General features: G+C 37.7%; 2 protein-coding genes across 2 annotated transcripts; both read right to left on the bottom strand.

Annotated features, from left to right (window-relative positions):
* Positions 1–770: 770 nt before the first annotated feature.
* On the bottom strand, positions 771–12,672 carry LOC136854182 (medium-chain acyl-CoA ligase ACSF2, mitochondrial-like). Its single transcript, XM_067130488.1, has 14 exons — positions 12,526–12,672; positions 9,465–9,645; positions 8,637–8,765; positions 8,204–8,304; positions 7,077–7,196; positions 6,312–6,429; positions 5,651–5,746; positions 5,033–5,181; positions 4,356–4,524; positions 3,582–3,689; positions 2,678–2,826; positions 1,895–2,036; positions 1,434–1,544; positions 771–1,068 (listed from the first exon to the last, which is right to left on the bottom strand). The coding sequence occupies exons 1-14, from the start codon at positions 12,600–12,602 to the stop codon at positions 943–945; spliced, it is 1,776 nt and encodes a 591-aa protein (XP_066986589.1). The 5' UTR covers positions 12,603–12,672; the 3' UTR covers positions 771–942.
* A 1,386-nt stretch (positions 12,673–14,058) lies between these two features.
* LOC136854183 (medium-chain acyl-CoA ligase ACSF2, mitochondrial-like) lies at positions 14,059–25,690 on the bottom strand (the record flags this gene model as incomplete). The annotated part of the gene is made up of 13 exons (XM_067130489.1): positions 14,059–14,617; positions 14,896–15,006; positions 15,291–15,432; positions 16,012–16,160; positions 17,320–17,427; positions 18,750–18,918; positions 19,455–19,603; positions 19,897–19,992; positions 22,548–22,665; positions 23,639–23,758; positions 24,290–24,390; positions 24,731–24,859; positions 25,493–25,690. Coding segments are annotated over 13 exons (1,716 nt in total), but the record flags the coding sequence as incomplete, so codon positions are not given.

Below are 25,690 nucleotides of genomic sequence, written 5' to 3'. Positions count from 1 at the left end.
CCAGGCAGACAATTCCCGTTTGCCTCGTCCCTCTCTTGTAACAAACTTACGAGACGCAATCGTTCAAACTTCTCCCTCATAAGGATGGTACGTCTCTTGCTTATGGCAATGGAATTGCGTGAATGCACTACACGGTACGAAAATCCGAAAAGGAAACGCGTCACAAAGCACTACGATATCACTTGCACCAGAATCATACACAACTGGAGACGGTTTATTGGTAAAACCGTAAAACCCGACGCTCTGTTTGGAACTGTTACCTACCTATATAATTTCATATTTCCGAAAATACGCAGTAAAAATATTTCAAGAAGCATAAAATATTATATGTACACTAGTTGACATGTTACACCTGTGATAGGGAGTTCAAAATATCGAGATACACCGATATATAATTACTTTTTTTATATTTTGTTTTATATTTTTTCAGAGAACGAACAAGCTCTTATCGTAGAAAATGGGTAGTTTTAGTAGGATCTTGAAGTAAATTTCTACTGTCCAGAATTGGCAAGTCATACAAACATTGTACGACAATTTGTCGCTCAATGTCGCTCACAGGGCAATATCGAGATACATAGATACACATCTACTCTGATATTATATTTTTTGAGAGAGAGCGCCAGTGTTTATCGTAGACAATGTGCATTTTAGTAGGGAAGTAAAGTATATTTCTCACTTCTACCTAAAAAGTCACACGGAAATTTTGCGACAATTTTCACTCAATGCCGCTCAAATGCCGGTAAATGCGGTGTACAAAAATAAAACAAAAATAATAATTTAAATTTTCTTAGAAATAATATTTCAGAACATGTTTATTTAGACATATACCAGTCCAAAACTGTAAAAAAAACTAAAAATCGATAATTCCTAGACATTCTACTTTCTGTAAAAGACTACCCAACAGTTTTCCCCATATTCATGAATCCAACCACAAAGCTTTCTTCAGGAATTTAACTTCAGCTCTTCTATTGTAATATTTCTCAGCGCAAACTTCTGTATTTTTCCCGTCACTGTTCTCGGAAGTTCGTCCTTGAAGAGAATGTATCTTGGTACCTTGAAGTGGGCGATCTGGGGAGGGACACAGTAAACGTCAGATTTAAATTATAATGTCTTGATCAACCTAACAGTGTCTTTTAAAATTTAGAATCGTAATTATCAGATTAATGCCTACATACATTATATATGCTCTCTCATTACAAAGGTAAAGAAAAGTTTATTATAGGAATCTTACTAGTACTAGTATGCAACTGGTTTGTTGGTGCCGTACTCAGCTATCCAGAGGGATTATACAAAATCAGATTTACCAGGTTTACTTTAACTCTGAACATCAGTCACCAGTAAATGGAGTTTTGGCAAGTCATAATCAGTCCAGAAGATTAAACTTATTATGTACATTTGATATTACATATATATATATGTATATACATACGTACCTTCCCTTTGCACCAAGCTCTAAGGGCCTCCTCGTTAAGGGAAGAGTTGTCAACTCTTCGAATCCAGGCTGCCATTTCTTCTCCCATCCTGGAGTCAGGAACTCCAAACACCTAAGAAACGGAAGAGATTTCGATTAGATTGATAAAAGGACAGACTTATAAATGTTGCATTAAGTCTCATAATACTTATTGATTCACAGGATTTGATAATGCTAGCGTTTAATTTGCCTGGTATGCTGAACTAACTGCAACATCTTTCTATGATTTCTTTGTGTTTTTATAAGTACTTAAAATTTCATCTGTGTTTTTTTTTTCTAGTAAGGTGGAAGAAGGATAAAGTATAGTTATACCTATTCGTCAAAAATTATATAACCAAATGGACAGAATGAGTTAACCGTTAGGTATGAGAAAAACAGAATTTGTTTCTTCTCACATGCAATTATAACGTCAGTAACGCTTACCTGAGCTTCCAGCACTTCTGGATGCTGCATGAGGAAATTTTCAATCTCAGCTGGAAAGAGATTTTCACCTCCTCGAATGATCATGTCTTTGATCCTGCCGATTATCTTTCCATAGCCATCGGGCTGGATGACAGCCAAATCTCTACAGAGAACAGAAAGATATCCCCGTTATATTTAAAGGCAGTCTCTGTCTAAATGTAGACTAAAACACTTTTAAGGAAACTGCAAACTAAGACACATGATCGACAGAGTGGCTGCAGATATCTTAGTTAGACCTAGGCTGACATGGTTGCATCCAAATTTAACGTGGAAGAAGAGAGGAGATGAACTCTGTTTGATACCAGATAGTCTCACTATGAATTTGGATGGTGTCGCAAAGCCGTAGGTCTAGAAAGACACGGGCAATTTACAGCTCAGAAGCGCTAGTCTCCTATTTGAAATTCTTCATACACTTTTTAGAAATGCATGTGTTTTTTGCAGTATCTCTTCCCAAGTTGGGCCTACTATTTATCTAATCATTGCAGCAGGTAACGTTTAACGGAAATAAGATAATCAGGAGTTGCTTTACCGGAGAGTGAGAGAAGTGGTTGCTTAAATACTATAAGAACGAGATATTCTCTATTATCATCACTATCTGAAGTTGTAATCGTCCTGGTTCATACTACAAGAATCAATAGCGTGACCTGAAGTATAATGCCAGAACAACAATCTTTAGCCATTTTTGAGACGATTTCGACTTCCAGTTCAGAGATGAGAGATTTAGCAACATGTCAATTAACTCACCCACTTTTCAGCCATCTGTCTTCTGACATTATCTCTTTCGTTTTTTCGGTGTCATCCCAGTAGCCCAGGAAGTTGCAGTAACCCCGAATGCAGAGTTCACCAGCTTCTCCAGCTTTGGTTATTCTGCCATTTTCGTCAACCACCTTTACCTAGAAGCAGAGATTAGACACATACATGAAAAGAGTTAAGTATACCTTAGTTTAACCAGACCACTGAGCTGATTAACAGCTCTCCTAGGCTGGCCAGAAGGATTAGACTTATTTTACGAGGCTAAGAACCAATTGGTTACCTAGCAACGGGACCTACAGCTTATTGTTGAATCCGAACCACTTTATAGCGAGAAATGAATTTCTATCATCAGAAAAATTTCGCTAATTCTTCATTGGCCGGCCGGAGAATCGAATGCAGGCCCAGCAAAGTGCTAGCCGAGAATGATATTGACCTATCCAACGAGGAAGTGACACATACGATGTATGTACATAGATATGTATAGTAGTTGTTGAGTGCTAACACTTATACCCATCCAGTAAGTGTATCTATGAAATTATTAATCGGGTAACCAGTGTCACAATGAATACAAAGTTCTCCATAAAACTCAGTACATCTTTCTTAAACATTATAAGAAACTGCAAAATGTCAAGAAGACACACCACCCACAAACAGCCTATTAAGCCCTGTCCACACTAGCGGGCACTGCCCAACGGGCAAACACTGTTCCCATAACCCATTCCACTAAACTTATTGACCGAGTATGGAGACAGAACGATGCGATTGTCGGTAACACGGCTTCAGAAGCGAGAGAAATTATAAACAGCTGGAAGTGCCCGTCGGTCATGCCCGCTAGTTTGGACAGGCTATAAGAAACACAAAAAAGAAAGGGCTTTAGAGGAGGGTGGCCAGTTACCTCAGTGTGGTCGGAAGGGTACCCAATGGTGGATGAGCGAACACTGGGGGCATCTGTTGGGAAACACTGGAAGGTCACTGGGCTGGTCTCCGTCATCCCATACATCACCTGCCCACAGAGAATTTATCTGAGATTTTTACTTTCTTGCTTTGCTACTGTAGTTGTAATTAGTTATTGGAACATAATTGACGGAGTTGGCATTACTAAAGGAAATATGTAACGTCTAATGGAGGTAACATAATTTTCCAAATTTCTTTTTCCGTGATTATTTTATAGGATTATTTTTAGATTCAATAAGTATACTGATTATCATTCAGGTATTTAACATTATGAAATTTATTTTCAATTTGTATCTCAGCTTATTTGGCAAATATAATCATAGTTTTGTGTGAAATACAAGAACTGGGAGAATGATTCAGTCCGCCTTAAATATTTTATTACCACATACTACCACTTAACAGTATCAACTGTCATTATATTCTCAGAGTAAATCATTTTCCTCTTGCATTTGAAAATATGATTTTATGGAAGAAAATGGATATGAAAATACCTGAGTGAACTTGATCCAAAGTTAATAGTTTCCAATCGCCTTTTGAAAATTGGTGGAATGCTTTATCGAAACGTCAAGGAATAAATAGATTTGGACAGCTGCTGTATAATTGACCTGCTATACAAAGAAAATCATTCGACTGATTAAAAAACTACGATACAAACTCAACCGCATCCAGACGGCCAAATTTGTTCAATAATAATAATAATAATTATAATGGTTACCAAGAAATCCCTCATATTCAGTTCACTCATAAGTGATTCAACCAGCTCCTGGGGGCAAGGTGCTCCTGCCATGATGCCCGTAAACAGATGCCCAAGGACTCTCGGTTTATTCCGCTGAGAATTCAGGACGTCGACGAACATTGTTGGAGTCCCATAACAAGACGTGACTCTGGAGAGGCAGAAGTTAATTGTTTTTATTGCTTGTTTCTTCGTATTTCTTTTTAGTTCTTAACAAATTCTATTCGTGTTACTCGTTTTCAATCTTGACGGAAAATGGGATAAACTATTTTTATTTCTGAGGAAACAGATGAAAGATTGATGGACAGATTATTTTTTCTGTCAGTAATATACTCTTGCTTCCTTCACTAAGGAAACTCAACTTGACACAAAGGCTAATAAATCTTGCTTTGCAGCAAGATTTTCTCGTGACAGTCGTGGTTCAGCCATATCCTAGTGAGAAGACACGAAGACAAAATTAAATGGAAAATGAAAAAAATTCCCCAGCAGCACACACAGTGTAGAACTTAGTTCCTGTTCATCGAATCTGCACCAGTCATCAATCCATCTATCCCGAAACTAGACCTATATTCCTCATTAGCATTCAGGGGGTAATATAAATTTTAAGAAACCATAAGAATACATTTAAGTTATCAGAATCATTTAAGAGACTAACGAACCTCTCATCCTGAATAGCCTGCACGCTGGCGTTCGAATTGAAGCCCAAGCTCGGGAGGACGCAAGTTGCTCCGAAGTGCGCACTACTTAGAGTCCCAGCGACGCAGCCGAAGCAATGGTACAAAGGTACCTGCACGCATATCCGATGCTCCTGAGGAGAAGTGACTATCACTGAATGACAGAGAAGTAACAGACGTTTTGCTAGTGGTGAATAAACGTCAGATGGAACCCTGAGAATTCCTACAAGTTTGACGAAAGGTAAATCATTGTAGTCCTAGAACACCCTTTGAGTTTTTTTTTTTTTTTTTTTGCCTTAAATTAGTTTCTTGTTCATTCAATTTTTTTGTCAGTGATTGGAAAAACTTCGTGAAACTAATGTTGAGAACAAGATTTTCTTTATAGAAGGTATATTAATTTGAGTTTTATATAAACAATCGATGAACTTCTTGAATAAAAAACAAAGAGAGAATCTGGTAACTTTAGTCACCTGGAATCTTCTAAAGATTTTCATCTTGAATAAACAATTTCACTTTGCAGAACAAAATATAAGAAAAAGACGTAAGAAGAGACAGAGAGAGAGAGAGAGAGAGAGAGAGAGAGAGAGAATAGCTTCCTCCCACCTTTTCCCCATATCCACTTCTCTTTCCTACTCCAAATGCATTGTTGACCAGCATGTGATGAGATAGCATTGCACCTTTTGGTTTGCCTGTTGTTCCCTGCGAAATAAAAAGATAAATAAATACAAAAAATTAATAAACAGAGAAAAGTGAGCTAAAGCGTGAAGACAAAATTCACAAAATTTGAAAATGTGCCCATGTGAATTTTGCTTTGTATATATACATACACTCGTGCATATACGTATGTAGATATATATTTGTACTGTATATATATACATATATATATATATATATATATATATATATATATATATATATATATATATATATATATTTATATATATAAGTAAATATATGCACACGTACATATATACATATATACTATATATATATATATATATATATATATATATATATATATATATATATATATATATATATATATATATATATATTACTATTAAATAAACTCAATGTTATTGTTAGAATTTTCCTAAGAAACTATTACGTCCTCAATAATACTAAGAAAATAATGCGATAGAGCAAATTAATTCAGCTTGATCACGAACATAGAATATTAGCAAATATGTGAAACCATGAGAATGTTGACGACTCAAAAAAAAAATATCAAAAGTAAAGAGGAAATGTTGTTCCAGTGACTTACCGAAGTGAACTGAATATTGCAGGCTTCGTCAAACTGGATTTCGGAAGACAGCTTTTCCAGATCCTTCATATGGGTGCTTTCTCCAGCCTCCAGTAAGTCGTCGAATTTATAAGTGCCACTGGAAGGAAAAAGATGACGCTGGTTTATAGGCCTAGTGCATCTGTGCAGTTAAGGATCAGAACTGGGATGTCAAAGGTTAAGCTCTGGGACCCATGAGGTCATTCAGCGCTGACAGGGAAATTGATAATATAAAGGTTTTAAAGGCGTAACAGGAGGAAAACCTGGCAGTTGCTCTAGGAAACAATCGTTAGGAGAATACGGAAAGTAAGATGGAAGAAGAGAATATGAACGGAAGTACAATAAAAAGGAATGAAAGGGATTGCAGCCAGGGGCCGAAGGGATGCTGCAAAGAACCTTAAAATAATGTCTTCCTTAAGGATATCTTGTTAAGGATATAAGTTAAGTATACCTTAGTTTAACCAGACCACTGAGCTGATTAACAGCTCTCCTAGGGCTGGCCCGAAGGATTAGACTTATTTGACGTTGCTAAGAACCAACTGGTTACCTAGCAACGGGACCTACAGCTTACTGTGGAATCCGAACGGCATTATACCGAGAAATGAATTTCTATCACCAGAAATAAATTCCTCTAATTCTTCATTGGCCGGCCGGAGACTCGAACGCGGGCCCAGCAGAGTGCTAGCCGAGAACTATACCGACCCGGCCAACGAGGAACTAAGTTAAGGATATAGGATCATATCTTACCCGAGATCCTTCTCTGTCCTGATGATGACCTGCTTCAGGTGAGGGACCTCTCTGCTCGCCAGTTGCCCAGGGCGGCTGTCAGGGAGCTCTGGGGCCAAGTCACACAGCATCTTGTAATAGCTGCGGATTACAAAAACCTTCAGAAACGTCTCGCTGGCCTTTGGTTGTGCGACACCAGATTTTCAGATGAAAAGGTGATCACATGGATTGGCAGATTTTCGTGTCATTCTTTTCTTCGTTTAGATATATTTATATATTTTGCGAAAGAAGACAAGTGAGAAGTTGATTACAAGAAGGGCGAAAGGCGTATTTTTACGAGAGTATACAACTGGACACAAAAATAGTGGTAAGGCGTTTCGAATGTAATATATATTCATAAGGGAAGAGAGTAATGAATTATCTGAACAAAAGTGCAGTGCTAACGGATAACGAATATAAACCCATTATATACACAAATGTTTATGAAAAATGAAGAAAAAGTCATACGAAAATGTGAAAAACAGTCTAACGTCACATCCATTAAGCTAAAAAGAACAGAGGACGGTATTTTCTAAATGCAAAGGTGAACAGATATTTCTAAAGAATCTCTGTAGTAAGCAAATATACCTTATCAAAAAAACCATAAAAAAGGATTATAATCGTTTGACTCTGCAATATTGAAAATGGACCACCCTGCTAAAAATTAAGTACATCTACATCTTAATATAGAACAGTGACTGCTAAGAAAAATATTCTCCCGAATTGTATATCTGGGCTTATCTCAATCACGAAAATATAAGGATTACTTTGCTTAAACACAAATGATAAAAGGCTTGAAATGTGCAATTTTACCTTGACATTAATAAGTGTATTTCTTTGAAGATTTAATCAGTTAATATAATCAAAAGATAAGTAGCCTGCTTGCTTACGAAAATCAAAATCGGATTGCAAATCACTTCACAAGTAAAAGATGATAGTTACTCAAAGCTGTAAAATAACAATCCAAACAATAAGATAGAGATAAAGTAGGACTTTTAATCTCGAGGTAAAATAAGACTAGAAGTTGCTGTGAAAGTCTACCTTTACTTGTGATAACTTCGAGCTAGTCAGAAGCTTACCAAGGCCTACTGAAAACAGCTTTTACTTACTCTGACGTTTTGAAAGCTTCATCGCAAACAATGGCTTTCACGCCCACTTTATTCAGGCAAAATTGTAGCTCATTTGGTCGGTAAGCAGGGTTGATGTTGACCTGAAACGGTGGAATAAAAGACAATGCATAAGATTTGGAGCTCTGGACCCTTTCTTCCGTGTTCCCCGTGTCTTTGGGTTTGAGGATGTGAAAGAGAAATCCTCGCGATTTCTTACTAGTGGAGCTCTGATGCATCTCGATAACCTCTTTTGTATTTATCTTAAATAGGCTTCCTACAAGTACTTCATCGTGGCTATCCTGCTGAAGGACACTTAGAATAACACGCTTTAATAATCCAACTAATGACCTGACCAAGACCAGTATTTCTGAAGTAAACAACAGGTTAATTCGACGGTAAGACTCTAACTTCACGAAGTGGATTTTTAGCTTACCAGAATCAGTCCAGCCTTAGCAGCTGCAAACTGCGTGAGGTACCATTCGTAGGTGTTCTGACCCCAGATTCCGAGTCTCTCACCTCTCTTGAGGCCAAGAGCCAAGAACCCGGCAGCTAGTCTGTTGGCCTAAAGAGACAAAGCATTAGAAAATAACTATCATGTTGGAAAGGTTAAAATAACCTCCATTATGCTAACAGCCATTGTATCTCGGTCCACCAGTAACTTTTAACAGATTTTTGTTTAATATTCGAAAAGATTGCTATATATCACTTTTAATTGAAGAAAACCAGGAGTTCAAATTTTTTATAATTTATATCGGTGTATATCATATAATCTAAGACTACTTTGCATTTTCTGGCAAAGAAATTGAATGGGCTACCTAATATCATTCTTTTCGGCAAAAGTCATGAATTTGGTGACTCGTGTTCCCATCAAAAATATTTCCAAACTGATTTTGCCTACATCACACATGATAATAGTCCTAATTTTACATATATATATATATATATATATATATATATATATATATATATATATATATATATATATATATATATATATATATATATTTTGCTGCCCTTCTCGTTCACCCTCACGCCACAAAAATAAGAAATAAACTAAGGAACAATTTAAAAGGAAGACCAATTGAAAAAGACGCCAGATCTTTCTATTACAGATGGGATAGAACAGAAGCAGCCACACAACCGAGTGGGAGAGTGACGTAACAGGGGATAAAGGAATAGAAGAGAAAGTGAACTAAACCAGTGGAAGAGAAACGCGACGGGCCCAACTTTCTCAGGAAAACAAAACGGTGCAGATACTCACGTCTTGATTGGCTTGCGAGAATGTCTTTCTAATTCCCTGATGAACAGAGACCACGGCCTCCCTGTCTCCGTGCCTGCGTTCGGCTGCATCCAGAAGTTGACCGATTGTAATTCCGAGCAGAGGCCAGTCGCCCACGCTGCTGACGTAACTGGTGGTCAGCAGTGGTTTCGTGCTATTTGGCCTGGGAACATATCAAGATTAATTCAGGAGATTGGTTAATGCAATTCGAGATGCTTCTCATCCTCATGGCTAAAAATACAAAGTAAAATATACAGATACAGCAGGAAATGTTAGTATGTATGTACAAATGAATTATGATAAAGCAAAACATCAATACAAAAGGTAAACCTAAAATAAAATTGTTAAAAAAGAGAAAGAACTAGAATACTTCAACTAACAGACCTTATTCCTCGAATTCAGTTGCTGTATGAAAAAGCAGTAAACATAAGGTAGGGTGTGGTTTAGGCTATATTCAGGGACGTGGACGAGAAATAATTGTTCAAAAAGGGAACAAGCTTCTTGATCGCTGACGATTCAAGAATAGGGAGGTGGTGTTTGTGTCGGCTGGTTGGTATAATCTTAAAATTCATATGATTTCTAATATTTGATTATTTCAGGATTGGACAACTTGCACCCAGTGCGAAAGCTAACGCCTATATGTGTGTGTCACATCTGACTTTGAAGCAGTCGGCGCGTGTTTCGCACGTGTGTCTGGCAATGGCATTGACAGCAAGTAAATAAATAGACAACACCGGACTGCATTAACGGAGGCAGTTTTTCTTTGTGACGAAACATACCACCAACAGTTCTTGAGTTCTTGAATATGAGCTTCACGTCAACTGCAGGAAATAATTCGTTAAAATCATTTTTAGATTGGATAGGAAAGAGGTGTCATGTGTTTATGGAAAACTTTATAGTATGTTAAATTATGTGCCAAGTGTGTGTGGTATCAGGAGGGTGAAAGGACTTATCCAATGTTTTCTTGACGTATTTTGAAAATAAATTGGATGGATAGCAGTTGGATTTAAAATAATCACAGAGAAAACCTATTTCCTTGTGAAAAAGATTCCAATCAGATGCAAATGTGATGGCCCTGTAGAGGAGAGTGGACAGGGAATTCAATTTAAAATGATAAAAACATGAACTATAAAAATTCTGCCCAAGACCTGTAAAGGTTTTCTTGCGAAACAAACCAGTATGAAATCTATTGTCATCACGGATGACAATGGTGTCTAAAAAGGATAAATGGTTATTATTTTCTAATTTATAAGTAAATTTAATTTTATTGTGTAGTGGATTAGCATACTGTAAAAACTGATCACAGTGGTGATTGAAAAGGATAGAAGTGTCGTCAACATAACGGCAATAAAATAAAGGCTTAAACGCTGGCCATCAGCTCTCTCTCGAGTTTGTGCATAAAAATATCAGCAAAAATGCAGCTTAATGGATTACCCATTCCTACACCTTGCGCCTGCATGTAAATTTCATCGTTAAACACAAAGGCCGTATCCCGCACCGCCAACTCCAACAGCTCTTTAAAATCTAAGCGGTTAAAACCGTGGTACACATTGACCTGATTATCAAAAATAGTATCCAAGATATAAACAGTTGTTTTCTCCACTGGTATATAGACGGAATGATTGAAGGCGAATGTACGATAAGAAACAAATGGACGGTAATTGACGCAGTGACCGAGAGCGGAAGGCTGAACCTGAGTACATTAGTCAGTAGCGATTCTATATCGAAACTGGCCATGACTGGCCATGTTGCATTTTTGGATATAATCAACTTTATTTAAAATAAACGTACCATTACCTTTATCTGGTTTGGAAAATATTGAGTTGTTTTTACTCAATTTCTGCAGAGTATTTAGATATCTTTATTAAAGAAAGGGGCCCAGCTAGTTTTCTGTTTGTGGTAATTAGTATGTGCGAAAGCGAATAGTTCAGTTTGGAATTTTGATAGGTTAGCAAACAAAGGCAAGTTCTTCAAGTTTCATAAAAAGTACTTCGAAGGGCAAATAGTACTCATAGTATGAAGGTTTGTAATTGGGTAAGCAGAAATCCAGCCCAAAAGATAAAAGAAATTCTTCTTTCTTGGTTAAGTTATTGTCAGAGAAGTTGAAAAACACATTGTTCCCTTTTTTTTTAAACGGAATTTTTACGATGAACATCATGTGGAAGCTGAGCACAACTAAATAAATATAACACTATAAAAAATTAATTAGAGATGGTATCTTAAAAATGCTTGAACATAACTGAACATACTGTTTTAACAATCTGTATGATTATCTACTTAATTGTACACTACAAAAACTTCTGGGGCTTCATGAACAAGTCAGCCTAAGTACTGGGTAATTTCCCACGGGATTTGATCACGGTTAGGTTAGAGGTGACTTCTTGTACTAGTCACTTTTTCCTCCAAAAAGTTACAGATCTGGTGTTAAGAAGGAATATATAACTTTTAAAACTGTGTGAAGGCAATGACGAGATCGCGACCCAAACGACAGAGAACTTCAGATTATAGATGAGAGCAGTCAGGTATGTCACGGGGACGCGTTAATCAAAGTCATTACAAATACTCGACAAGTATCTTATCTTCAGATGGGGTTCAGATAAGATGAACTTTAGTGAAGTGCTTTTCTTAACCAAACGAAAGTCCTGCTCCATTTTAAACCCTGCTGTCATTTGTTTTTATTCACCAAGCCTCACATTCATGTCACAGTAGTCCTACCTATGTCTAGGCTATAGTGAAAGTAGCCAACGGACAAAGCAACTGCTTCATCACTGGGCTTATATATATGTGATGTTAAATCATTTTCATGGTCATTCTCCAGAAGAAATGAAGTTTTCCTCCTGAAAATAGGAAGTGAGAAACATACCCACCTCGCCACCGAATTAGTATCGTCTAAATTCTCACTCACGATATCATTCACCATTTAAAAGAAATATGAAGCCGCACATTTAAAATGCCTAGATTAAATTCTCCAATGGCCAATTATACAGAAATACAAATAACTGAAAGCAAATTTCATCGTCAGCAAACAATAAACTGTTGTTACCTAACGAAAGTTTTCAGCAGCGAGAGGCAATAATCTCGCCTCCTACTAAATCGTGTCGTTATCACCCTCACACTCATTGTCACACTGAGAGCACTAACCAGTCAAGGTCCAAAGACCTTGCTCACCGCCAGTAACTTACTGCTGGCTCACGCAGATAAGTGAGACATCGTTACCTCTGTGTAACGGAAAGATAAGATATGGAGACGATGCACTTTATTTGTTTTACAGATAACGTCTTGGTAAGTCTGTCACAATGATCCGCGAATAATCAATTACGAAGATGGAGTAGTTTAGACAAATATATAACTTGCATTAGCAACAGCTATTCATTCATGTGGGGTACAGGCGTTATGTAAACACCAGCCCTAGGAGAACTTAACTTGTTTACACACAAGCATATTTTTTTTATACCTACAGCACTGTTGGTGGGTTGGAGCCCAGAGGTCTACATAAAGCCTTTTTATCCCCTTTCACACCTTGAGGGTTGTCAAAAAAAGAATGAAACCCTTCTGTTCTCAGCAAGTCTTTTGGGATGAGGTTGCTAGCCCCAGTCGTTCAGTCTTTCTTTGACCTACCACAATCTTCTTACTACCATGTACTGATTGTCTGCTTAGGCCAAAGGAGGGAGAGTGAGATTTCTTGAGACTGACTGCTTTGATATGACCATAAAGTACAATAGTTGAACAAAAACTTTGAGCCTGAGACTGTCATTAGGCTTGTCCTGTCGATTTCTTCTCAGGTGGAAGGTGAACACTTCAAGTGAAGTTAAAGAAGTTGGACAGCTAAGCAGGGGAGGACCACAGCAAATGGATGAGAAGTAAGAGGAAGAAAGCAGAATAACAGACGCTGAAGGGGCACTGCAAAAATAACAGTTTGTACCATACACATTTGCTGATTCCAAAAAGACATCCTTGATAAACATCCTCCTTGACTTGTAGTTGGGTAGTGTCGTCAGTGCGCCTCACGTGGTGCATTGTAGACATTACTTAAGGTTCTTTGCAACGTCCCTTCGGCCCATAGGTGCAACCCTTCTCATTTCTTTTACTGTACCTCCATTCATATTCTCTTTCTTCCATCTTACTTTCCACTCTCTCCTAAAAATTGTTTCAATGTGCAACTGTGAGGTTTTCCTCCTGTTACACCTTTCAAACCTTTTGGCCTCATAGGCCGTGCGCTTGACCATTTGCCTAAATTTTATATTCCAAATCCATTTCCAACCTCCTCCTTGAACTGTGGTGTACCACTACGACATAATTAGACAGCTTCAACTATCACAATCAGGGTACAGACTTTAATAATATTTCATTTACAAAACCATTTCCATATTAGAACTATATCTAGGATAGGGTTGACGCTCACTGTACGCCTTACACGGTACAATTTTCAATTCTCATTTAAAAACAATTACGCCCAATACTTCTGTCAAGCATCACGTACGTACTGTTCAAGCGCTGAAAAGGTTCTCGAAGAGCCAAGAAAATAATTGTTTGCAATAATAGTTCAGTGAATATGTTGGAAATAAAAAAATCGGAAGATGTGGAAAGACTTTTTACTTGCAATTTCCTTATGCTGAATATAATAGCTGCAGCTTCGTCAGCATGTACTTCAAGAATATAGATTAAAGTACATATGCGCGCATAGCATATAAGATTGTTAAATAGGAGGCTGACAGGCTATCCTCTTAAAAGCGTTTATTGTAGCACCGGCGACGTAGAAGTATACTGAACGTCCATTATTGAAACGAAGACTTGCTTGACATTTAAATAAGACAGGCGAGGGTTAAATTACTGTTTCGTCTTGCTTCTGTTAAATTCCTTTTTCGTTCATTAAGTCTTGCTCAAGGAAGGGACAATGGACATCCTACCTTGAGTAAAAGACACCCAACAGAGTTACCTTTAAACTCACGACTCGTAACCATTAAGCTTTCGTCATATAACATTATTTCCCTTTTATGTCACGTGACCAGTCAGGAGCTTAACTTCAGCTCTTCTATCGTACGTTCTCTCATCACAAACTTCTGTATTTTTCCCGTCACTGTTCTCGGAAGTTCGTCCTTGAAAAGAATGTATCTTGGCACCTTGAAGTGGGCGATCTGGGGGAGAGACACAGCAAATGTCACATATAAATGATAACGTTCTGATTATTAGGTTTCTAATGTTTAGGTTCATAACTGTTCGGGTTTTGTAGTACTAAGCAATCCAGAGGGATCATACGAAACTAAATTTCATAGCCCCGTGTCACCTGAATTCATATATCATCAAGTTTACTTTAAACATCAGTCACGGAAATAATGAGTTTTGGCAAGTCATAAGTGATATGATACACTACAAAGATTAGACCTACTGTATGCATAGGATACAGTGTACGCACCTTCCCTTTACACCAAGCTTTAAGAGCCTCTTCGTTAAGGGAAGAATTGTCAGATCTTCGAATCCACGCTGCCACTTCTTCTCCCATCCTGGAATCAGGAACTCCAAACACCTAGCAAACGGAATAGATTTCAATAAGGTTGATAAAGGGATAGCCTAAGTCTGATATCCCTAGTATGCTGAACTAACTATGGCATTTTTATATAAACATTTTGTTTTCAAAGTATTTAAAACTTCACTGGTACTTTTTTTCCGTTAGGTAGAAGGTTAAAGCATAACCATACCTAATCACAAAAAAAAAGGATTTGACAAAGTGATCAGGAGTTAAAACCTGTAGAAAAAAAAATATAGAATTTGTTTCTTTTCACATGCAATTATAACGTAAGTAACGCTTACCTGAGCTTCCAGCACTTCTGGATGCTGCATGAGGAAATTTTCAATCTCAGCTGGAAAGAGATTTTCACCTCCTCGAATGATCATGTCTTTGATCCTGCCGATTATCTTTCCATAGCCATCGGGCTGGATGACAGCCAAATCTCTACAGAAAACAGAAAGATATCTCCGTTATATTTAAAGGCAGTCTCGTTCTAAATGTAGACTAAAACACTTCTAAGGAAACCGCAAACTAAGACACACATGATGGACGAAGTGGTTGCAGATATCCTAGTTAGACCTAGGCTTACATCATTGCATCCAAATTTAACGTGGAAGAAAAAAGGAGATGAACTTAGTTTGATACCAGATAGAGAAGCACTAGTCTCCTATTTGAGATTTTTCATATATACACTTTGTAGAAATGCACTTGTTTTTTGCACTTGTTTTTCTTTTCCCAAGTTGGGCCTACTATTTATCTAATTGCAGCAGGTAACGTTTAATGGAAATAAGATAATCATTAGTTGTTTTACCGGGAGAGTGAGAGAAGTGGTCGCTTAAGTGCTATACGAACGAGATATGCTCTATTATCATCAGTATCTGTAGTTGTAATCGTCCTGGTTCATACGACAAGAATCAATAGCGTGTCCTGAAATATAATGTCAGAACAACAATCTTTAGCCATTTTTGAGACAGGATTTCGACTTCCAATTCAGGGATGAGGGATTTGACCAAATAAACTCACCCAGTTTTCAGCCATCTGTCTTCTGACATTATCTCTTTCGTTTTTTCGGCGTCATCCCAGTAGCCCAGGAAGTTGCAGTAACCCCGAATGCAGAGTTCACCAGCTTCGCCAGCTTTGGTTATTCTGCCATTTTCGTCAACCACTTTTACCTAGAAATAGAGATTAAACATATACAGTATATATATACATATATATATATATATATATATATATATATATATATATATATATATATATATATATATATATATATATATATATGACAAAATTTGTATCTAAAAACATACGTTTGGCTGACTCCAAAAAGCAATGAGTAAGGCATACATGACTATTTGTTCAGTAGCAAGATTTTTATTGAAAATTAACGTAAACAAATTATGTAAATAAATTGTCACAGTTTTATTAAGTTTTATCTGCTAGAATGACGGGAATATTTGAACAACTTTCTGTAATATGAAGATTCCAACAAATTACAGTTGTCAGGTTCGAAAACTTATTCCCAACCGCTTCCCAAAACTATATAGTCTAGCAACGAAAGGTTGAGACCTTCCTATGATTAGCGACACTGGCATGTTTTCCACATTGCCGAAGGAAGTATTTAATCCTAATCTAAAACGGTACACTTTCAGGGTTAACCTCGAAGTCAAAGTTAATCCTGAGAATGGACATATTCGAGCGTACAGTCCAGCTATTTGTTTTCACTTACTACTATAGTGACTTCGTTTCTAAGTAACGTATGCATGTGTATGCATGCATATAAATGAATGCATGTACATATATACATAAAAGGTGTAATATACATACATACCTATACATATATGTATACATACACATATACATACCTTTAATTAAACTTTGTATTGAGTAATACGAAACATGTACAGCAAGGTCTAGGTATTATGTTTTGATCTGTGTTTGTTATGTGCTGACGAATGGAGGGGGGTGACAGACAAACCCCTTATTACTATCACCCGTCGTTACTTAATCATCCACACACGAGGAAATGCCACCCCGCTCAAAAAAAAAGCCGAATCTACCAAATTATCACCCTTTTTCCTGAAAAGTTTCATCGGGATTAAAAAAAAAATATGGCTGAAGTGCTAAGCCTAACCGCCTTCGAGTCTCAACCCTTTGTAACCAGACTATAATAGACTCATTCTGTGATAGCTCTATAAGCATTACTGTATATTGAATAGAGTTTTACATAAAACTAAGTATATTTTTTATTTTACGTTTCAGCAAACTGCAAAAGTTCATTAAGCTAAAACACCACACAATTAACCGGTTAAAAACACAAAACGGGATTACCTCAGTGTGGTCGGAAGGGTATCCAATGGTGGATGAGCGGACGCTCATGCCATCTGTCGGGAAACCCTGGAAAGTCATCGTGCTGGTCTCCGTCAATCCATACATCACCTGCGCGGTGAACATTTCATGAGTGACATTTACTTCCTTGTTTCGTTACTGTAGTTGTAATTGGATGTTGGAACGTAATTACATGTAGCGTCTTATGGCGGGAATGTTTGTATCTCAAATTTGTTTTTCTATGATTATTTTATAAGAATATTTTTAAAGATTCATCAAGTATATACAGTAGATCCTTATCTACTGTAATGTTATGTAGTGTTGGTTCCACTACCTTATGTGGCATTTATAGAGTAAATCAGTAACTGTATGAAATTAATTTTCAATATATATATATATATATATATATATATATATATATATATATATATATATATATATATATATATATATATATTGTTGCAGGCTTAGGGGGTGTGTGTGCGAGTACTGGGCCTTGAAATAATAATTTATCCATACAAGAAAAACAGAACAGAGGAATGGCACAACAAACCAATACACAGACAGTACATGAGACAGACTAAAGCTTTGAACTGGCCAGCGATGAAACATGCCAATGGCTACAGAGGGGAGAACTCAAGAAGGAAATGGAAGGGATACTAACAGCGGCACAAGATCAGGCCCTAAGAACCAGATATATTCAAAGAACAATAGATGGAAATAACATCTCACCCATATGAAGGAAGTGCAATATGAAAGAAGAGACCAAAAACCACATAGCAAGGGAATGTCCGTGCTTGCACAAAAACAGTACAAAAAGAGGCATGATTCAGTAGCAAAAGCCCTTCACTGGAGCCTGTAAAAGAAACACCAGCCTAGCTTGCAGTGGTAAGTGGTAAGAACACCAACCTGAAGGTGTGATGGAAATTGATCAGGCAAAGATCCTCTGGGACTATGGTATCAGAACAGATAGGATGATATGTGCCAATAGACCAGACGTGACACTGATTGACAAAATCAAGAAGAAAGTATCACCCATTGATGTCACAATACCACAGGACACCAGAGTAGATGAGAAAGAAAGAGAAAAAATTGATAAGTATCAAGACCTAAAATCAAAATAAGTAGGATATGGGATATGCCAGTGGAAATTGTACCCACAGTCATAGGAACACTAGGCACGATCCCAAGATCCCTGAAAAGGAATCTGGAAAAACTAGATGCCGAAGTAGCTCCAGGATTCATGCAGAAGAGTGTGCAACTAGAAACAGCTCACATAGTGAGAAAAGTGATGGACTCCTAAAGAGGCAGGATGCAACTCGGAACCCCACACTATTGAAACCACCCAGTTGAATAGGATGACTGTGACAGACCCCCACAAAAAAAAAAAAAAAAAAAAATAATAATAATAATAATAATAATAAAGTGCTTACCACGAATTCCTTCATATTCATTTCACTTATGAGAGCTTCAACCAGCTCTTGGGGGCAAGGTGCTCCTGCCATGGTGCCAGTAAACAGATGCTCAAGGACTCTCGGTTTATTCCGCTGAGAATTCAGGACGTCGATGAACATTGTTGGAGTCCCATAACAAGACGTGACTCTGGAAAGCCCGAAGTTAATTGGTTTTATTGCTTTTTTCTTCTTAGTACTTTTTAGTTCTTAACAAAGGCTACTGCGTGTTACTCGTTTGTCGTTGCATTTTTTTTATTTTTTTATTTTTTTTAACGGAAAATAGGCTAAACCATTTTCATTCAGATGAAAGATTGATGGATTATTTTTCTTTCAGAAATGCACTGTTTCTTTTCATAAAAGGGTATATTCTAAATCCAACGCATACCTTTTGCACTAACAAATTCGATGTTTTACGCTGTTAACCTGTTAGTGGTGGTCATGATTCTACCGAATCCCAAAGAGAAGACATGAAGACAGATTCTGAATGAAAAATGGAAAAGGCCCCACAACAGTACACATACGGTGCAAAAGTCAGTTCCTGTTCATCGATTCTGCACCAGTCATCAATCCATCTGTCCCGAAACTAGACCTATATTTCTCATTAGCATTCAGGGGGTGATATAAATTTTAAGAAATCTTAAGAACGCATTTAAGGTATCAGAATCATCTAAAAGACTAACGAACCTTTCATCCTGAATAGCCTGCACGCTGGCGTCCGAATCGAAACCCAAGCTCGGGAGGACGCAAGTTGCTCCGAAGTGCGCGCCACCGAGGTTCCCTACGACGCAGCCGTAGCAGTGGTACATGGGCACCTGTAGGCATACCCTATGCTCCTGGGGAGAAGGTGATAGATATCACGGAATGAGAGATAAGTAACCGACGCTTTGCTGATATCGAAAAAACGCCAGATAAAACCTAAAGAGGTCTTACAAGTTTGACAAATGGTGAATCGTTGTAATCATCGAATATCTTTTGAATTTAGTTTTGTTTTGCCTTAAATTAGATTCTCTTTATTCAGTTTATTTGTCAGTTATAGGGAAAACTTCAAAAAGTAATTCTGAGAGAGAGAGAGAGAGAGAGAGAGAGAGAGAGAGAGAGAGAGAGAGAGAGAGAGACTTCTCCTTGCCTTCTTTCCATAACCACATCTGTTTGTTACTCCATAAGCATTGTTGACCAGCATATGATGAGAAAGCACTGCGGCTTTTGGTGTGCCTGTTGTTCCCTGCAAAAATGAATAAATAAACAGAAAAAAAGGTGAGTTAATGCGTGAAGACAAAATTCACATAAATTTGAAAACATGCCTATGTAAATTTTGTTTTGGGCACATACATACACCACTTTATCATTATTATTATAATTATTATTCAGAAGATGAAATCTATTCATACGGAACAAGCCCACAGGGGCCACTGGCTTGAGATTCAAGCTCCCAAAGAATATGTTTTTCTTAAATGGAAAAATAAAGTCTGCAGTAGTATGTATGTAGTATATTGCTACAGTATATACAGGAAGATGAAAGCTATTCATATGGAACAAGCCCACAAGACTTGAAATTCAAGCTTCCAAAGAATATGTTGTTCTTAAATGGAAAAATAAAGTCTGCAGTAGTATGCAGGTAGTATATTGCTATATACAGGAAGATTTCGCCAATTGATCAGTTGGCTTCTTCAGCCTGAATAAACGTAGAAATAATAATGCATTTGGGACAACATCTTTGAAAAATGGAAAAACGGCTGGTTATTCTTTCAAGTAATTCCAGACTTGTTCAGTAGGCTATTAGCAATTCTCTGGGAACGCCGTCGTGGCACAGTAGAGGTTGGCAAATTGGTCATTGGTCTTACTGCTTGTTGAGTCTCCAAAACTGGTGAATTTTGTTCCAGAAATTTCTCTTAAGTTGTTAAATACATCTGCAGGGCATAATGAGGAGGGAGAAGCAGGTGGAGCAGTCGAAACAGTATCTACATTTATTTTGGCAGCTGAACAAACCAACTTATTAGTGGAGAAATCTTCCTGAGTGGATGGTTTATTATTCTCAAAAATACTCATTTTAAATTTATAAGGGCCCCTTCTATGACCCTACGCTTGCCAATATTGCTACTCTTATACAATATATCAGCATTTAAACCAGTCTATCTTATGGTCCAGTTCTAAACTATGTTTTGCTACCATACTTTTCTGCAGATGTATTTAACAACGTAAGAGCAATTTCTAGAACAACCGAAGAACCACCAAATTCACCAGTTTTGGAGACCCAACCAAAACTGGTGAATTTGGTGGTTCTTCGGTTGTTTCAGAAAGACAAACGACCAATATGCCAGCCTCTACTGTGCCACGACGCTCCCAGAGAATTGCTAATAGACTATTGAACAATTCTGGAGTTACCATTTTTTTCCACTTTTTCAAAGAGGTTGTCCCAAATGTATTATTATTTCAACGTTGATTCAGGCTGAAGAGGCCGACTGATCAAGTTGGCGAAAGCTTCCTGTATATAGCAATATAATACATACATACTACTGTGGACTTATTTTTCCATTTAAGATTACGAGAAAGTGATAATATCAAATACTACGGTGTTCATTAGGAAGAAGTAAGAGGAGGTAAAGGGAAATACATAAGGAAGTGATCCCACTTATTAAAAAAAGAAAAAATAAATTAATAAATAGATAAAAATATATTAAAATGCAAGTATAATAGTGTTAGGGTAGTAATGCACTGTATCTTCGCTTGAACTTCTGAAGTTCCAGTTGTACGACATCATCCGGGAGGCTGTTCCACAGTCCAAAGGTGAGAGGAATAAACGACCTCTGGAGCCGAGATGTTCGACAGCGAGGCCCATTTACTGTATACCGGTGCTGTTGTTTAGCGAACCTGGTTGCTCTCGGCAGGTAAAGATGATCAGGGATCAATAGTGAATGAGAAAGATCTCCGTTGAAATACAACTTACGAAAAAGTGACAAACGAGAGACCATCCGTCGATTAAGCCACAACCGCTACCGTTAGGAAACGGAAACCTATACCACTACTCTGTCTAAAAGAGATAAATCTCTGACAGAGGCAGACATCCACACCGGAGAACAGTATTCCAGCAAAGGGATCACAAATGACATAGAACAGGTTGCACTGATTTTATCACTGTTATTAATCTGTGAGGCCTTACGAACAATACCTAACTTTCGTGCGGCGTTTGCTGAAACTTTCGTTAGATGCTTCTCAAAGGTTGTAAGTGAGTCAAAAGCTACACCTAGAATAGTTAAGGCTTCAGACTCGTTCAGCAAAGTTCCATCCATCCACCCGTTACGCGTGTATATGTATGTATGCATGTGTGTGTATATATATGAATTTTGTAACCCGAAGAAGTGTACGTAATGCAGTACATGAAAGCGCTTGGTACCTGGTCTGTAATTATCGCCGTTCTTCTGGTCATCTAGGCGTATATATATATATATATATATATATATATATATATATATATATATATATATATATATATATATATATATATATACATATGTGTGTGTGCATGATTGTGTGAGTGTATTAATGACGACAAAATTTAGACATTTGAATAAACTCACTGTTAATGTTACCATTTTCCTACGAAACTTATAAGTCCTCAATAATAGTAAGAAGTAATATAATAAAGAGAAAATTAATTCAGCTTAATCACGAACATAGACTATTAACAAATTTGTGAAACCATGAGAATGCTGACGACTCAAAACTAAAAACTAATTCAAAGGATTTCAGTAAAAAGGAAATGTTGTTCCAGTCACTCACCGAAGTGAACTGAATGTTGCAGGCTTCGTCAAACTGGATTTCGGAGGACAGTTTTTCCAGATCCTTCACATGAGTGCTTTCTCCAGCCTCCAGTAAGTCGTCGAATTTATAAGTGCCACTGGAAGGAAAGAGATGACGCTGGTTTATAGGCCTAGTGCATCTGTGCCGTTAAAGATCGGAATTGGAATATAAGATTCGGACAAAGACCAAGAGCTGGAACCCACGAGGTCATTCAGCGCTGAAGGGGAGATTGAGAATATCAAGGTTTTAAAGGCGTAACAAAAAACCTGGCAGTTGCATTAGGAAACAATTGTTAGGAGAGGGCGGAAAGTAAGCTGGAAGAAAGAGAATATGAACGGAGGTACAATAAAAGGAATGAAAGGGATTGCAGCCAGGGGCCGAAGGGACATTGCAAAGAACCTTAAATAACGCCTACCGTGCACCGCTTAAGGTACACTGATGGCACTACTCCATACGGGGCTATGCCGTTAAGAATGAGAGTTCGAGAGAGTAAGTCACGGAGCTTAGACCAAGGTACATGCATTTTGTACACCGTTGGGGGAGGGTGGGGGGTAGGTAGTGACTGAGGCTGTATGCTTATGTGGAGGCAAGGGTGGGGGTGGCGGGGGGAATGTAGTGGCAGAACCTGGTCCCACTTTGGAAGGCTACAAGTCTGAACATGGAGTTTTGTTGTTCGTAGACTTTTTCTGTCGCACACAGACAAAAGAGATATATAGATACATAGAGTGTTTTACTGCATAGAAAGACTGATTTCACAAAATCCAACTGGCAGAAAAGATCTACTTGATTGTTTATATCTATATAATTGTCCTGTATAATCTTAATGATGAAGCAGGCTTATAGGTATACACAGTTACAGACATGGTCATATAAATACATATTTAGAAGAAAGCCATAAAAACAAACATATGTTTCAATATTTCCTAAAAATTGGATTATCTGAATCATTCATTGCTAATTTACTAACTGTGTCTATACCCATGTTTCTGCTGCCATTAATATTCTCAATATTTACAGTTTCATTGTCTTCCTTAAGGATACCTTGTCAAGGATACAGGATCATATCTTACCCGAGATCCTTCTCTGTCCTGATGATGACCTGCTTTAGGTGGGGAACCTCTCTGCTCACCAGTTGCCCAGGGCGGCTGTCAGGGAGCTCTGGGGCCAAGTCACACAGCATCTTGTAATAGCTGCGGATTACAAAAACCTTCAGAAACGTCTCGCTGGCCTTTGGTTGTGTGACGCCAAATTTTCAGATAAAAAAGGGCAATGACATGGACTGGTAGTTTTTCGTCAGCATTTTCTTCTTTTAGAAACTGATAAGAACAATTTTTTCAATAATATATTGTGGATTTATTTCTGCCATGGGGAAATGATGCTTATTTCGCTTAAATACAAGCGATAAAACTCATACATTTTACGATTTCACTTCGAAAATTGATAACGGGATAGTAAAAAATATTCCGTCAGTTAAAATAATTAAAAGACAAGTATTTGATCATGAAAAACAAAATCAAATTATAAATCGACTCTCGAGTAACCCATAATAGCTACTCGGAACTGTAAAATAACAATCTAGACATTAAGAAATCAGGTAAAATGAGACGTTTGGTTTCGTGTTAAAATAGACTAGCAGTTACAGTAAAAGTCTACCCATACTCATGATACCTACAGGTCAATCAGAAAATTGCCAAAGACTATTGCAAATAGCTTGTACTCACTCTGACGTTTTGAAAACTTCATCGCAAACAATGGCTTTCACGCCCACCTTATTAAGGCAAAACTTCAGTTCGTCTGGGCGGTAGGCTGGGTTGACGTTGACCTGAAACGGTGGAGTTTTAAAACAGAAGGAGATACATAAAATTTGGAGCTCTTGACCACCCTCCTTTCTTCCGTGGTCCCCGCGTCTTTGGGTTTGTTTGCTCGAAAGAAAAATCCTTCCCATTATTTTAAATAGTTCTGACAGAAAGTTAAAGTTCTGACAGAAGTGGAACCTAGATGCATCTCCATAAACTCTCTTGAATTTTCTTTAAGAATGACAATCAGAACATAAATAGATACTTTTAACTAATAATCTACCTTAGACCAATATTCCTAAGGTAAACAACGGTTTAATTCGACCGTTAAAGACTCAAGCTTCAAGAAGTGGATTTTTAGATTACCAAAATCAGCCCAGCCTTGGCAGCTGCAAACTGCGTCAGGTACCATTCGTAGGTGTTCTGTCCCCAGATGCCAATTCTCTCACCTCTCTTGAGCCCCAGGGCCAGGAATCCGGCAGCTAGTCGGTTGGCCTAAAGGGACGTTAGAGATTATAAATCAACTATCACGTTAAAAAAGGCAAAGAAAGACGGTGATAATAACGGCGGTCATATGAAACACGGTGATAATAACGGCGGTCATATTAATGGGCACTGTATTGTAGTCCACCAGTAACTTGAAAAAATTTGTTTGATATTGGATGAGATTATGTATCGTTTCTAATTTAAGGAAATACAGAACATTATTTTACACTTTATATCAAAGTAAATTATTTAATTCAAGGCTTCTTTACATTTCAGGGTAAATAAATTGAATGGGCTATCTGGGTATCACTTAGTCTAGGCAAAATGTTATGAACACAGTCAGTTGTGTTTCCATCAGATACAACTCTACAAAACTTGTTTGCCTAATTTAGGCATAATCACAATCACAAATCTCTACTTAATTTTTTTTACTAATCTTCCCGCTGACCCTGGTGTAACACATGGAAGAAAGAGCCCCTATTCTGTAAATTCAAGAAAAGTGAGCTCTTTCTCTTACACGGCCGAGTGGGAAGGTACGATAGCTAGAGTTAAAGGAATGGACGGGGAAAGTGAACTAAACGGAAGACAGGCTCTGAAGACCACCCCACTTTCTCGGGAAGAAGACAAGATATAAGTGCTTACGTCTCGATTGGCTTGCGAGAATGTCTTTCTAATTCCTTGATGAACAGAGACCACGGCCTCCCTGTCTCCATACTTGCGTTCCGCTGCATCCAGGAGTTGGCCGATTGTGATTCCGTGAAGAGGCCAGTCGCCCACGCCGCTGGTATAACTGGAGACCAGCAGAGGTTTTGTGCTTTTTGGCCTGGGAATATTGCAAGG

This window comes from Macrobrachium rosenbergii, chromosome 28 (genome assembly GCF_040412425.1).
Source record: "Macrobrachium rosenbergii isolate ZJJX-2024 chromosome 28, ASM4041242v1, whole genome shotgun sequence".
Classification (NCBI taxonomy): domain Eukaryota; kingdom Metazoa; phylum Arthropoda; class Malacostraca; order Decapoda; family Palaemonidae; genus Macrobrachium; species Macrobrachium rosenbergii.
Note: the sequence above shows the minus strand (reverse complement) of the source record. Positions and strands in the feature narration are given on the sequence as shown.

Bases quoted from the DNA above. Each gene is read 5' to 3' on its own strand.
- LOC136854182 (XM_067130488.1), bottom strand. From the start codon at position 12,602: ATGAGTGTGAGGGTGATAACGACACGATTTAGTAGGAGGCGAGATTAT. The intron at 8,766-9,464 runs GTGAGTATCTGC...TTGTCTCTTTAG, and splicing joins TCTCGCAAGCCAATCAAGAC to GCCAACAGACTAGCTGCCGG. The intron at 8,305-8,636 runs GTAAGCTAAAAA...CCACCGTTTCAG, and splicing joins CTAAGGCTGGACTGATTCTG to GTCAACATCAACCCTGCTTA.